This window comes from Zootermopsis nevadensis, unplaced genomic scaffold, assembly GCF_977971745.1.
Source record: "Zootermopsis nevadensis isolate Lab colony 2312 unplaced genomic scaffold, Znev_1.0 Znev_ptg000004l, whole genome shotgun sequence".
Taxonomy (NCBI): Eukaryota; Metazoa; Arthropoda; class Insecta; order Blattodea; family Termopsidae; genus Zootermopsis; species Zootermopsis nevadensis.
Genome location: NW_028259136.1, coordinates 3,140,308 through 3,153,882, shown reverse-complemented (window position 1 = coordinate 3,153,882; position 13,575 = coordinate 3,140,308). Strand labels below are relative to the sequence as shown.

General features: G+C 39.2%; 1 protein-coding gene across 2 annotated transcripts in view; it reads right to left on the bottom strand.

Moving 5' to 3' along the window:
• Positions 1-13,575, bottom strand: part of LOC110830847 (uncharacterized) — a 180,336-nt gene that overhangs the window by 37,473 nt on the left and 129,288 nt on the right. For both annotated transcript variants that reach the window (XM_022066186.2, XM_022066187.2), the window contains exon 4: positions 5,739-5,999. In XM_022066186.2, the coding sequence (XP_021921878.1) occupies positions 5,739-5,999 (261 nt within the window). The remainder of the gene's footprint in view (positions 1-5,738; positions 6,000-13,575) is intronic.

The following is a 13,575-nucleotide window of genomic DNA, read 5'->3' as shown; positions in this document are numbered from 1 at the left end:
TACGTCAGTTTTTTCTAAATATTCCAATTTTGGTTGAAATTGGACAACCATAATGGGCCGTGTACATGAAAATTTAATATGCGTTTCTGCACGCTGATGTGACCTCGGGAAATGCCTAGCTAGACAGGTGCCAGACGCCCTATCCATGAATGTCATTGACCCCAGATAACAATGACGTCATTGACGGCAAATTAATTGTAAATTCAGAGGCAGAGCGAAAACGCGATCATTGTTACACGGTGTGTAAATTTCCTAACTTGTTTATATTCCTCAAATAATTATGTGATAAAAATCTAGCTTTACGAAGCGATCTCATATGGTCTCACTGTTGCTTGCACGTCATGAGTTAACAGTTACTGTTACTGTAGGTTTCAGGTATCAACTAGGAGAGACCTCCGGTTATATTATCTTTATAACAATTTTAAATAATATTGGCCAGTCTTTGTGTATAATATTCATATTCATGATGGAGTTATGGGACTGGAAAATGAAACGACATACGCACAGCTTAGCAGGTAGTTCAAGAAGGACGCTCTTTTCTTTCGACTTCTGAACAGAATTTGAAAAGATTGAGAACCGAGATTTGTCAGATTATCTGTTTTCTTCTGTGCTTATTCCTTCCTGTTTTATTTGTTACTTATGACACTCCTCACAGGGCAGCAGCGACGTAGGTCATGAATTTGCTATTTTTAGCTCCTCAGAAGTACTGTAAGTCTGACAGCCTCTTCAGTCTCGGGTTTTATATTTAGTCGCCGTAAATTCATTGGCTTTCTGTGTGAAACGCTTGGTTCACATGTCGTTAAAGTAGTTGTAAAGCGCATGAAGCATTCGTTCCATACAAAGAGTCAACACGCCAACACTTCCTTTATTAAGTCTTCTTCGCTCTTTCGCTTGCTAAGAAGAGAGAAAAGCCTGTTTGGATACTTAACTCATTTGTTTGCGTATTTAAGTAAAGTCTGGTATAAAACTATAATGTGCAAAGAATGTATTACGATGATCAAATTAGTGTTGTATGTTTATTCAATTACATTTTTTTACTTTGATTGCATTTAATAATAACAGTATTACATGAAGCTCGTCTCAAATGCCTGTCTTTATGGTGATAGGAGATTGGTAAGCTCAGACAACCGGGTTTGGATCCCCGGCAAGGTCAAAAGATTTTTCTATTAGTCTTAGCGTCCAGATCGGTGCTAGAGCCTACACAGACTCCCATGAAACTGGTGGTAAGGGCCCTTTCCCCGGGAAAAGTAGCCGAGGTGTAAAGCTGACCACACCTCTCCATCCACTGCTGAGGTCAAGAGAAAATGGTTTGTCTTGACTACCGCAAGCCTCTTCTGGCATGGATTGTGTTTCTTAGGAGTCAGGGAAATCTTTACCTCCACAGTGCTACATCCCACAAGACAACCATGTTCACATTGTCGTCGTGAAAGCCCCAAATGTCATAAATTATTTCGTTAAATGGCTGATTACTATTTCATAAGGGCATCAGTATTCTCCCTTGCAGTGTAGAAACATAAAAGTTGAATCTTCACCCAGCTTAGCGTGAAACATCAAACTGAATGTTAAATACTGACTGATGAGGGTTACGAAATGCAAGTGTCAGCTTTATCTTACAGTTTCACGTTTCAAAGTCATTAACGTCAGTATATGAAAGGCACGAGACGTTAAATTTAACGCATCATTTACCAAATGCAGCTGGCGATAAAAAAATTTAAAATACGGAAGGGTTAGTCAACTAACGTGACACCTAATATCTGTTCTGATTGACAATCGGGATGAATTTGAAACTCAGCACGAAGAGAATGGTAGATGTAACGCAGACGTCCTTTGAGAGGGATCACACAACCACAAGGCTTGTGTTATAATAGGGTAACAGGGAAAAGAGGGCAGACAGTCCATGACCTGAATAGAATTTGAGATCGCGAACAGTGTCTGAAGAAGTCTCAGGCTTTTAATGGAATCTAACCTCTAAAATCTCTTATACTAGCACTAATTATCGGAGAGGCTGACACAACTGCAATGCGTCTGACCTGAATTCGTGAAGTACCGAGTTCGAATTCTTGCCACAGCTTCAAAATTGTGGTCAAGATAATTCGTGATATTTCTCACTTCTTACTCAGAATTCCAGTAGCGGGCTTAGAAAGTTTTATCTTGCTTCGTTCCTCATCTTTCCCAATCCCAATTGGATGCTACATAATCACCGGCGTTGAAACGACGTCCTTGAATAATCAATTCTTCGTTTCACATGGAAGGTCTGACTCATAAGTTCAGAGACGAAGCCCTAGACAGTGGATAAACAATCATAATGCCTGTATCTTTGCAAGAATGTAGTCACTCATACTATACGTTATTTGCTGGTGAAACGTACAGTGCAATCTCTCAGTATAGAGAGAAACGAACAGGTTAAGTAGAGCAGAAGGTAAATGTAGAGAAACCTAACATCGAACGTGGTAATATGAAGAAATAGCAGTTGCATAGTGACAGAGACGAAGTGCTGTTTGCCTTTTCCGTGATTTTCAACTGCTTCTATATTATTTGGTTAATTAAGGATGGGCCATTACCCGCATACACAAGACCCCACAGATTTTTGAAATTTGGGAATGATAAGGAAATAAATATGTCCTTATTAGCTTACGAGGCTCAACCCAGTGACAGTGAGGGAGTTTGGTACAAACTACATTCAAATAGTTTAATTAATGAGAGAGTTTTATTAGAGGGGGAAGGATAATATTGAAATGGATATTAAAGAAATAGGCTAGGATGGTGTGGGCTAAACTTGTTTCATTCAGGAAAGGGATCAACGGAGGGCTGTTATAAAAACAGTACTGGACCTTCGGTGTGCAAGAAAGTCAAGACATTTCTTGTCTACTTGGGCAGCTGTAAGTTTCTCAAGAAGGAATCTGCTCCGTGAAGCGAGTTTTCTTAGAATTTACTAATGAGAATATACGTTTTTATAACAGTGGCTTCGTAAGGAAAATACTGAAGTTTGCCCATAGTCTATCAGAATGGTTCATCCTGTAAATTTGTGTTCTCATTAAGAGTAGAAATGAGTTTTTCTCGTTTAATAAGAATAAAAGCGACACTGTTGTAAACTTCAGGTTTTCAAAACACGTAAAATAGACATACTGTATAGTGATATTTTTATAATACTGTTTATTTATGTGGTTTATTTAATGACGCGTTGTCAGTAGTTCAGACTTTATAGCGTCGAATGGTAGGATGATTAATGAGTTGGAAATAGTAGCTATGGGCGGAAGCGGCCGTGGCCTAATTTAATGTACTCTCAAGGAATTCTCATGGAGGGACTGAAAGAAACCGCGTCTCAGCCAGGATAGCCGGTCTCCGGGCCAAGAATTGAACGCGAAACTTCCCGAATACGATGGAGTGCAAACCACTCGTTCACGATGTTCTGTAAAATTTCGTGTAGGCCTTTAAAGAGCAGTGATTCCACTGACTCCCTCAGCTGAGAACCCAGAGACACGTTTGCCCAAAACCGTGATAACCACACGTCGCCACAACCGAAAAGAACACAATCGACATTTTCACTTCCCCGAGAACCTCAGATCTCACGTCATCTGTGATTTTACGCTTTGTAAACAGAACAGTTGATGGAGCGTGTTGGTTTGGAAAATTTGCCCTAACGTGGCTGTGGTGATGTAGACATTGTGGAATGCTTGCAAAAGTGTTGCACCGAGGCGTCTATACAATTGTAGTGCTAAGTGGGAGAACCTCTGGTGCATGGTGCCCTGTCGTTTGACAGCCAGGGGGGGGGGGGGGACTACGAATACAAACCTAATTTAGTCATGAGTTTGGTTGAAGTTTGTCTTGCCAACACACTTTTAATTCCAAACTACGTCCCTGCACCCACACGTTTTAGAGAGCTAAGTATGGAAATTTCGTTGTATAGAATTATAATGTAGGCCTTCACTCGTGTCCTATGGGCCTAACCTGTTCAAACAGCTGTCGGTTTTTAAAACGCATACAGCTAGCAGTAAAAATACTCTGGCAGCGCGATGTTGTGGCCTTGGAGGTAACGTTCCGCACATTCTTAAACTCAATATTGGATGGGCGATCGGCTTTGGTTGTGACCGTTTAAATCCATGGTAATATCCATCTGTTTCCTTCTGCCTGCGTATAGTTTTGTTAGGAGCTTGGTCTACACAAACATTTAACTGTTTACTAATGACATTTTGTCTGAAAATGACGACCGCAGTGTTCGTCTAACCGTTTAGGGTATTTCAAAAAAATGCCGAGGCTCAAATTCGAAAATCGATCTTATACAGCAGACATCGATCAGCGAAACGTAAGGACAAGTATTTTTATAAAGAGATATTGCAGGATGGAAACAAAAGTAAAGCCAACTTACGAAACGTCGTGTATATCAATATACGTCAGACAAGGGACAAAGTCCAGTGCAGTGTTTGTATACCAAAAGACCACTTGTTGAATTCGATAAATCTTTTTGAACAGTTGTCTATGGAAACACATTTGAATTTAAAATGTACTGGCACACCAACTGAGAAACGCAAACAACCGAGAATAATACATGCCCATGTTGAAATACGTTTCTGCTGTGCTGTTGCTGGCTATATATTTTCAGAATATATTAATATATATTTGTGTATGTGGGGGGAGTATGAAGAGGATTGTGTACTGGAATTTGGAATTAGGTTGCCACCGCGCGCACTAGAGACTTTGTTGGAATTGCAGATAGTTGGAAGGACTGTCGTGGAGTCTCCAGAGATCAAGTGCGGGCGAACGAGTGGTGCAGAGACGCAGCAGACTACAATGTTTAGGAGAGTTTAGCATCCGAACGCTTATTTCTCATGTGATTGAGAGGCTTTACGTGAACAAAAAATAATTTTGCACATCTTATCTAACGTAAAGGTGCTTAGAAATTATGTACTTTAATTGAGAATTTTATTCTAGTTTTAAGTCCCAATCTAATTGAACGGCCAATTTCTTGGGATTAGTCTGGTTAAATATATTATAAACCAGTAGGTCCACCATTCTTCATGTCAGGGCAGAAACAAAATTCAGACACAAAATATTTGCTCTATGTAACTAGTTAATCTACATCCTTAATTCTCACATGAATGAGGGAGTAAGTCGGCTAAAGCGACAAGACATTTGACTTTCATTCTGGTGGTAACCGATTAGATTCTTGGACAGAACACCAGCTATTCTTATTGTATCCCATAGCCGTTTCAACTACATGCACGCGAATGATAGCGTGGAATCTTAAAATGTACCACGTCCACTGCCTTCCATGTCCTTTATAGATCACGTATTTAATACTAATACCACCCATTCGCCTCTTTAATCTTTGGAGCTGGCACAGTATCGTTAAATAACATATAGATTTACATTACACATAAGGTTAATTTCCGCGTCGATTAATAAAGAATCAGCGTATATGTTAGTAATTGACTACTTCCATTGGAGAACAGTCCTTCGTAGAAAGGGAAAAAAGTTGTTTAAGTGGTATATTTCTCGCCTGTTATTGAGCCCGACGGCCCATTACCGTGTTCACATGAATCCACAAGGTCTTAATAGAGATTACGCCTTTCCTTTATTCATATCGTATTGAGGACACTAAACTTTAGCCCGGGAGATGGAAGCAGTATATTCCTCCGAAACGTTGGTATCTACCTACACGTCCACACCGCATTGCAAGTCGGAAGTCCAACGTCAACGAAGTGTTCATTGCTTGTGTATCTCGGGTTGCCGCCACTCACCTGTGGCTGGAGTTGCTGGAAGTGACGCTGTTGTTGCTCCTGGAACGCCTGCTCTTGAGGGAATCCCCGCGGTTCACGACTCCTTTACCCGTGATGCTGAAGTGCCTGAGGCGGTAGTATTCCTCCTCGACGTCAGTGTTCGGCATACTAGCCACGCGGGACCTCTGTTGTGGCAGGCATAGGTAATTGGGTCGCCCGCTGTTCGATCGACTGCCCGGAGTTTTTACAGACTGCGACCGGCTGTGATGAGGACTCCCGTACCTGAAATGCAACGCTGTATCAACTACTGGATTTAAATTAGACTTATATGATGCGGATACGCTTTTCCCCTGAGAACATATATCTGTTTCTCAACCTCATCTTCGTGATGGCGCACGAAAATTTTGCCCGATATCTCACGAGCTGTTAAACTGTCCATTATCTTATTTATTTGTTTATTTCTGTTTGAGCTGCGGTAGCTCAGTATGGCGTCTAGACTACGTACCAGGCAACCGGGGATCCCTGGCAGAGGCAAAGCATTCTTCTTCCAGCCTCTGCGTCAAGACCGGCTCTGGGGCATAACCAGCGTCTTAACCAGTGGGTACCAGAAATACTTTTCCCGGTTGTAAAGCGTGGCTGGAGTATGACGCTGACCGAGGTCCTCAGTTGATCAACAGAGTTAATGGGTGAGATTTCAGATTCTCATTGCGGACAATATTAAGATAACTGTCTTGTGCGATGTTGCGTCTTGCAGTTGTAGAAATTGACCGACATTTCAGATATTCTTACTGCCTCAGGCCTAATAATGGAGGCGGTAAGTACGTTAATGATTTTCATAAAACTTTAAACTTTAACATAGCCATTTGGTCCCGTGCTGGTCTAGGACAGTCCCCTTCCACGGCTTATTTCTCTAAACTTTCTTATAACATAGGACCATCTGCGCTTTGATCTTTCAAGTGATCATTTCCTGTAGAATTTTAAACTAATTCTGTATGCCCATTCGTTCCTCTTTTCCCTTAACTTTGCTACCTGCCGTCCCTACCTCGTCCATATTCATTTAATGGCTCTAACAAGTTCAATCCTTTAACCCATATTGGTTAACACCAATCTATTCCAATGTATTATATGTATTAACATGTAATTTTCTAAAGACATTTATTTTGAAATTATAAAATCTTATCAGGAATTCGTTTGGCGAGATAACGTGACGATTAGATGAAATTATTGACAACCGTGTTGACGGCTTTTAACGCAGAAAAGCTCTAGCTTATGAACTTCTATGTTTGACAGAAATCAATAAAATTATATAATAATTATACGGCATAATAATTATTTTACTTACGAAAACTTTTAATTATTTGCAAGAAAACACTGTGGAACGATCATTTGAATTATCAAATATAACAGTCAATTGATGTACGTAAATCCATTCAATTTATAAAATTGTATTGCAATTACGTTTCAATACTGTCAATATAATTAGGATTACGTAATCGAGCTCTGTATACGTAGTATTTGTTTCAATATGTTATCCATGCACATCATTGTATGCATATACCACCTGACGCACTCCATTATAAATAGAGATTACTCTTTGAATAGATGCTTGTCTGGTCTATCTGCATGTAATTAGTTATGGCGAACAAAAGAATTTCGACAAGTGGTCAGCTTATTTGTGTCACGAACCAGTATTCACAGCTATTCAGTCGGATTATTATGTTTGAAAAGGTTCTAATATTGACATTTTAAACCTTTCACGTCCTCTGCATGCTCATGCCAGAACACCATCTGCTGATTTTTGTGTTCTACTCAAATTTGCCAGTTTTTAATTATCCATTAGATAACAAGTTAAGTAGAACGAATAGCAATAGAGATTATTTTCAGGTATTTGTGTCTCGACTAGATGGACATGAAACCGCTCTCAGAAGCCATACCCAGACATTTCAACTTTGTGGTCCAGCATTAGTGAGGGACATGAGTCGTGTCGTTCATTATACTAAAAACGCTGAACATGATAGAACATGACGTTTTAATATATATGATGTTTGCGGTATTATTATTATTATTTAGTGTTCTGTCTTACGACAGGTCCATTGCTCTGCCCAAAAAGAGCTCTCCAGTTTTCCCTATTCTCAGCTTCTCGTTTTAATTCCTGGAACTTCATCTTCTTTCCTTGTTTCAGATCATCGGTTAGGTGCATCAGTCTTCTTCCCAGTCCTCGCTTTCCTTCAACCTGGCCTTCGATGATATCACTCAGTAATACATTCCTTCTCATTATATGTCCCAGCCAGTTAGCTTTCCTTCGTGTAATCGCCTGCAGAATGTTTCTTTGCTCGTTGACTCTCCTCAATACTTCTTCGTTGGTCACTCGATCCGTCCACCTGATCTTCTCTATTCTTCTCCAACACCACATTTCAAAGACACTCCATAAGTAACACTTCACTAGTTTCTTCTTCATCTCCAAACCCAACTTGCAAGTGAGAAGTATCCTCTTCTTGACGAAAGCTGCCTTGGCCATGGTTATCCTTGCTTTTACTTCCTTGGTGCATAGAGCGTCCGTCGTGATTATGCTTCCCAAGTACTTGAAATGCTCCACATTCTCCAGCTGTTGGTTTCCAATTACAACGTTCAATGGTTCTGCTCTCGGTGCTATCCTCATTATCTACGATTTTTCAATGTTGATTTCCATTCCATACTCTCTACCTGTTTCCACTAACTTGTCCATCATGTTCTGTAATTCCTCTTCCTTCGCCATGGCGGTAGTATAACATATCAAAATTTCTTTTGCCAAATTTTAAGTTCTCACAGCGGCGAGTATGAAGATGCCAGCCTTCTGGAATATTGCGCTGTGTAATCTCGTAGAAATTGATCAATGTTTTAAAGATGCGTACTGCCTCCATCATCAGGGCGATGAGTGAAGACCTTCTACGAGATTACACGGCGCAATATCCTAGAAGGTTGTTATCCTCAATATTTATTTCCTTCTCAAACAATAACGCTGATAAAGATTCGGTAAATCCTTCGTCATGAGTGATTGGATGATAATTCCAGCTCAGTTATTCCGGGTCAGGGCCGATGTGTTGTGTAGCATACACCGTGCCACTGGGACGACCTGCCTAAATCCCACTCTCGTGACTTGGTGTAATTGGGGCAATAGCTCTTCGCCCGGCTGGGTAATGAAGCTTGCGTATGCAAAGCCACGCCTCTGATCCACGTATTAGGTTAATTTAAGCAACAAAGGCCTGTATTATGTAGATCTCTGTCTAAGTCTCTTCGAACGTTCTTTCAGACAGACTTATAAAAAATTTGTTTGACAACTCTGGGCTGAAATCTGCAACTATGCAGGTAAGAAACATAAGCTCATGTGGTAGGATAATATTAAAATGATTCTAAAGAAGTACTCTATGACAGTGTAAACGGGATGCACTGACAGAGGGCAATGCAGTGACTGACTACGGGCTGGACGACCGGGGTTCGATCCCCGACGGGGACAGAGGAATATTCATCTAACCTCTGCGTCCAGACCGGCTCTGGGGCCCACTCAGCGTGTTGTCTAATAGGTACCGGTGAGGGTAAGGCGTGGTCGAGGCGTTACGTTGACCACTTACGCCTACTTAGTGCCGAGGTGAGAATGAACAGGAGCTATACTGCTCTCCCCCCAAGCGCCTACATGGCGTATAGTGGTACAGATTTTTTTACAGTTGACTAGACTAAAATGCAGTACTGTCAAAAATCTGATACTACCAAAATTAAAATTTTCTTTTCAAGAAATGTAAAGCCTAGTTATATAATAACATATCATCTGGTTCTATGGGAAACGAAGCCTCCATGACGAAACAAATATGTTCTTATGGCAATCCAGGACACAGTCTTAAAAATTCCACAAGTGTGTTGACGTAATCTCCTAGTGTTTAAAAGATCTCAGACGAGTAGAGAATAAGGATGTCAGCCGAACGAAAGACGTTAAAAATATGTGTGTGTGTGTGTGTACAAAGGCACAGAATAATCGGTCGGTGGTGCATACGAACTATAAAAGTATGTATGTGTTATTTAAATGGCCTTGACGGAGACCTTTAAGATTGTTTAGAACAGATCGTTTTGGAACGGCTTGTTGATGTCTGGGCAGATGAGTGATGGTGAGCGGTGTGGTATGGTGTAGCTAGCTCCATGCTGATGTAAGTCAAAGGGATTAGAAATTTTATCTTCTAATTCTGGTTTTCTGTGGGTTGTGTGCTGTGTGATCTTACAGGTTGTTACCGGCGTTTCGGAGGAACGTATCGCTTCCATCTTCAGAGGATACGTTTCTCGTAAACGTTTGTCCTTTGTTTCGTATGAGTAACTTCATCTTTCCCATCGGAAAAGTAGAAAGTACAAATCCGAAAATATTATCTGAAGAACGAGCGATAGTCTTTAAATACCTTCAATTCTTGTAAAAACAGCAGTTAATTTTTATCGGATTCCAGCGCCTCCTACATTAAAATACCGAACAGTGTCATTCTTTCATCAGGTACTGTAATCAGTTTGAATAAACTGTTTATTTAAATATAAGGAACTCTGATTTTCACGTATCGCGCTTTTCTCTTACGATTGGAGTGCAGAAAGAATTCGAAGAAAAATCTGTTAACATTGGCACGGATTTCTGTAAGGACATAAACTATTGTGTATTTTTAGTGTTACTTTTAACGAAGAACTTGTGCTTAAATAATACCACATTCCGTTGTCAAGAATTACATCCGATTATGAAATGAATAATTATAGACGTACACTTTCAAAATTTTACAAGGACATTCCACAGCATGGAAATTATAAAGGCACGTAACTTTTATTTAACGTTTTTTTTTCAAAATAGCGTGTCTAAAGATCTGGTGAACAAGTAGGATGGATTTTCAGGTCGTGAGGAGGAAGAATCTAATAATCTAAATATAGGTCCATGTGTTACAGTTCCGCTAGTGACATGTAGATGTTCCCGCTTTTCTGAAATATCCCGTGTACGCAGAGTTATTTTCAGTTCTTATCCCTATCCAAGGGATTCCAGCTGAATACCACAATTTCGTGAATAAAATCCCTGCAAATCATTCAGTAGAAGTTAGCTCACGGCAGCGAGTATGAAGGTAACTGCCTTCTGGGATGTTACGCAGTGTAGTGTGGCAAAATCTGACCGAAGTTTCAGACGTGCTTATTGCTTTCATCATCGCCCTGATGATGGAGGACTTACGAATCTCTGAAACATCGGTAATTTTCTACCAGACTACACTACGCAACATCCCAGATCTCCGCCTTGTCTCCGTTTTTCATAAATTCAATGAAGCGTTAGTTAGAGCACTGTTGCTCTCAGATTTTAATTTTAACTAAGATTTATGTCATTATACGATTTCAGGCAACTCTAAATTTTGTCGGCTACAGCTAATTTTTTCTTTGAACAGTGGAGAAGCTCCAAATTGTGCGGTTGCTTACGTGTAATTAATTGTGCCTAGATTATGTCTTAGCAGATTTGACCAATTTGTATATATCATAATGAAGGAATCGAATACGTAATAGTTCCTGTTACTGACTTAATCATTCTTAGCTATGGAAATGCTGGACTGCTTCATATGTATTCTCATGCTTAGAAACTGATTTTGTCTATCATGTTGTCAGATATTATTCTGGGATACGTGAACGTAATCTAGTGCAAGACATCAGCCGACAGAAGGATTGAAGCTAGGAAGACCCAAGAAAAGTTGGGTGAACCAATCTTAAACCCGGGCACAAGAAAGACCGAATGATCTAATCCGTGATGTAATGGATGACGAATTTTATATGGGGAATTTCCCGTGGTGAATCTTCGCTAATTCTCGCAAACTCTGAGCTTTTAACCCACGCCCGCTGTAAGTCTCCCTCCTTCTTGTACTACCCGCAACATCGCGCAAATGTAGCGTTCTCATTTCTTGCTTTCCTCAGGTCCTTTGGATTTCACACTTGTGGATTTATAATGAACATGAAATTATACAAACAAAAATCATTTTGCAGTCCACTTTTCATCTGGACGTTTCATGGAATTATAATTCGATCTTATTTCAGGCGATAGTCAAATTAATCCCCTGTTTCTCGTCGTGTTCTAAGGACAAAATTAATTGTCTCCATATCATGGACACTGTTAGGCTTCGTGAAATACTAAACAAATTTCATTTTTATGTTTAAATTCATAGTCCTTCATTTGTATGTTTCGTTGTTGCAAGAGAGTTTCCCATTTTACGTGCTCCTGTTAATTTACTTTCAATACTTACTTGTTATCCTAATAGTTTTATCTTAGTTTTTATATTTATTTTGATGTTGATATGTGGCCTGTGGTGTTCACATATACTTTTAAAGGAATTGAATTATTACTTATTATTATTATTATTATTACAGCTATTTCACTATTAAGTCAGACAAAATTTTAAATTATAGCATTCCACTCACGTTCAGACACTTCTGTTATTACGAATTAATTAACAGAAAATTATTTTCATTTATACGCTTTGCTACTGGACATTTTACAGTCATTTAAATATTTTAACAGTACACAAATTATAATCAAATATATTTGAAGATATAGTGGACATTAAAATATACGAACTTTGGCCTGTAATCAAGTTGCCTCGACTAATATTCTGTTTTACGACAGTGACTCATGCTAGCCAGCCACATTCGTCCAAAGGTCGTGCCAGCAGCTCACTCAACGTGGAAGCCACGTGGTTACAATGCCTGTAAGCTCAAATATAAATAAACAACGCGATATAATTTCCCCTTTTATGCGTTCTTTTCACTTAAAATGGAAGCAATTCCTTCCTGGCGCTTTATATGTAAATTCGTTCGGTCGATTTCGATTGTTATTTGATATTGCGACTACTGCGGTTACTACTACCAGATCACATGGCGCAACATCCCAGAAGACATTCTTATTCACACTACAAATTATTTGAAGAATTTTATTGCGGCCATTTCGGTCTATTACAACTGCGTTTCATTAAAGTGAGTTTATTACATCCCTATGGGCTAATTTCGCAAACCATAGGCCTAGCATTTATAATGCTTTATAACGTATTGTTCGCTCATATTTTTATTAGCTCTGTAAGTAAGAGGAACGTAATGTAATAATTGCATAACAATACTTAAATATGCAAAATAGCAGTGCACGCATTTGGAAAATGTATGTCTTCCAAACTGAAAAATATCTTTCCATTTCTGTTGACTTGTTTTCAACTCCATTTTGTGTTCATGTATCTAACGAGAAGAAATTTGAAATTTGATCGTATTGGGAATGGAATCCAGATATGTGTCTTGAAGACGTTTATAAGAGCCTTCTCAATTCCAAATGATGTAGGAGTTCCTTTCCGACAGATATTCCGGTTTCAAACTATTATTTAAGAGGAAAAGTTGATCTCAATTTTTTTTTCGAAATGTAAACCTTCTATTTACATCGACTTTTTGAGTTGATTGTACTTCCGAGGATTACTTGGAACATGAGAATAAATATTTATGCTGAAAAAAACCCCTTTTTACCAGAGGGAAAAAAGTTTACATGTGTGAAAAAAGGTGAGTGTATGTTATTTCATACAATTTTAATACTGTTTAAGTACTCCATGAAACCTAATTTTGTGACAACCAGATCTGACGGCAATGAAATATTTAATCTCAGCGATTGTAGAGAACAAGGCGGAGAGACATTTTATATATTATTCGTCTATAGTCGGTCACTGCTTTACTATATAAATAAATTTCAAGTCAACATTTTCACTGACGGGAAGACATTCTGAGATTGTGATTCAGGACGTTAAATGTTTGACGGTACAGTATTTAATATTTTGTAAGTAAAAATGGGAATAGTGTTGTTAAC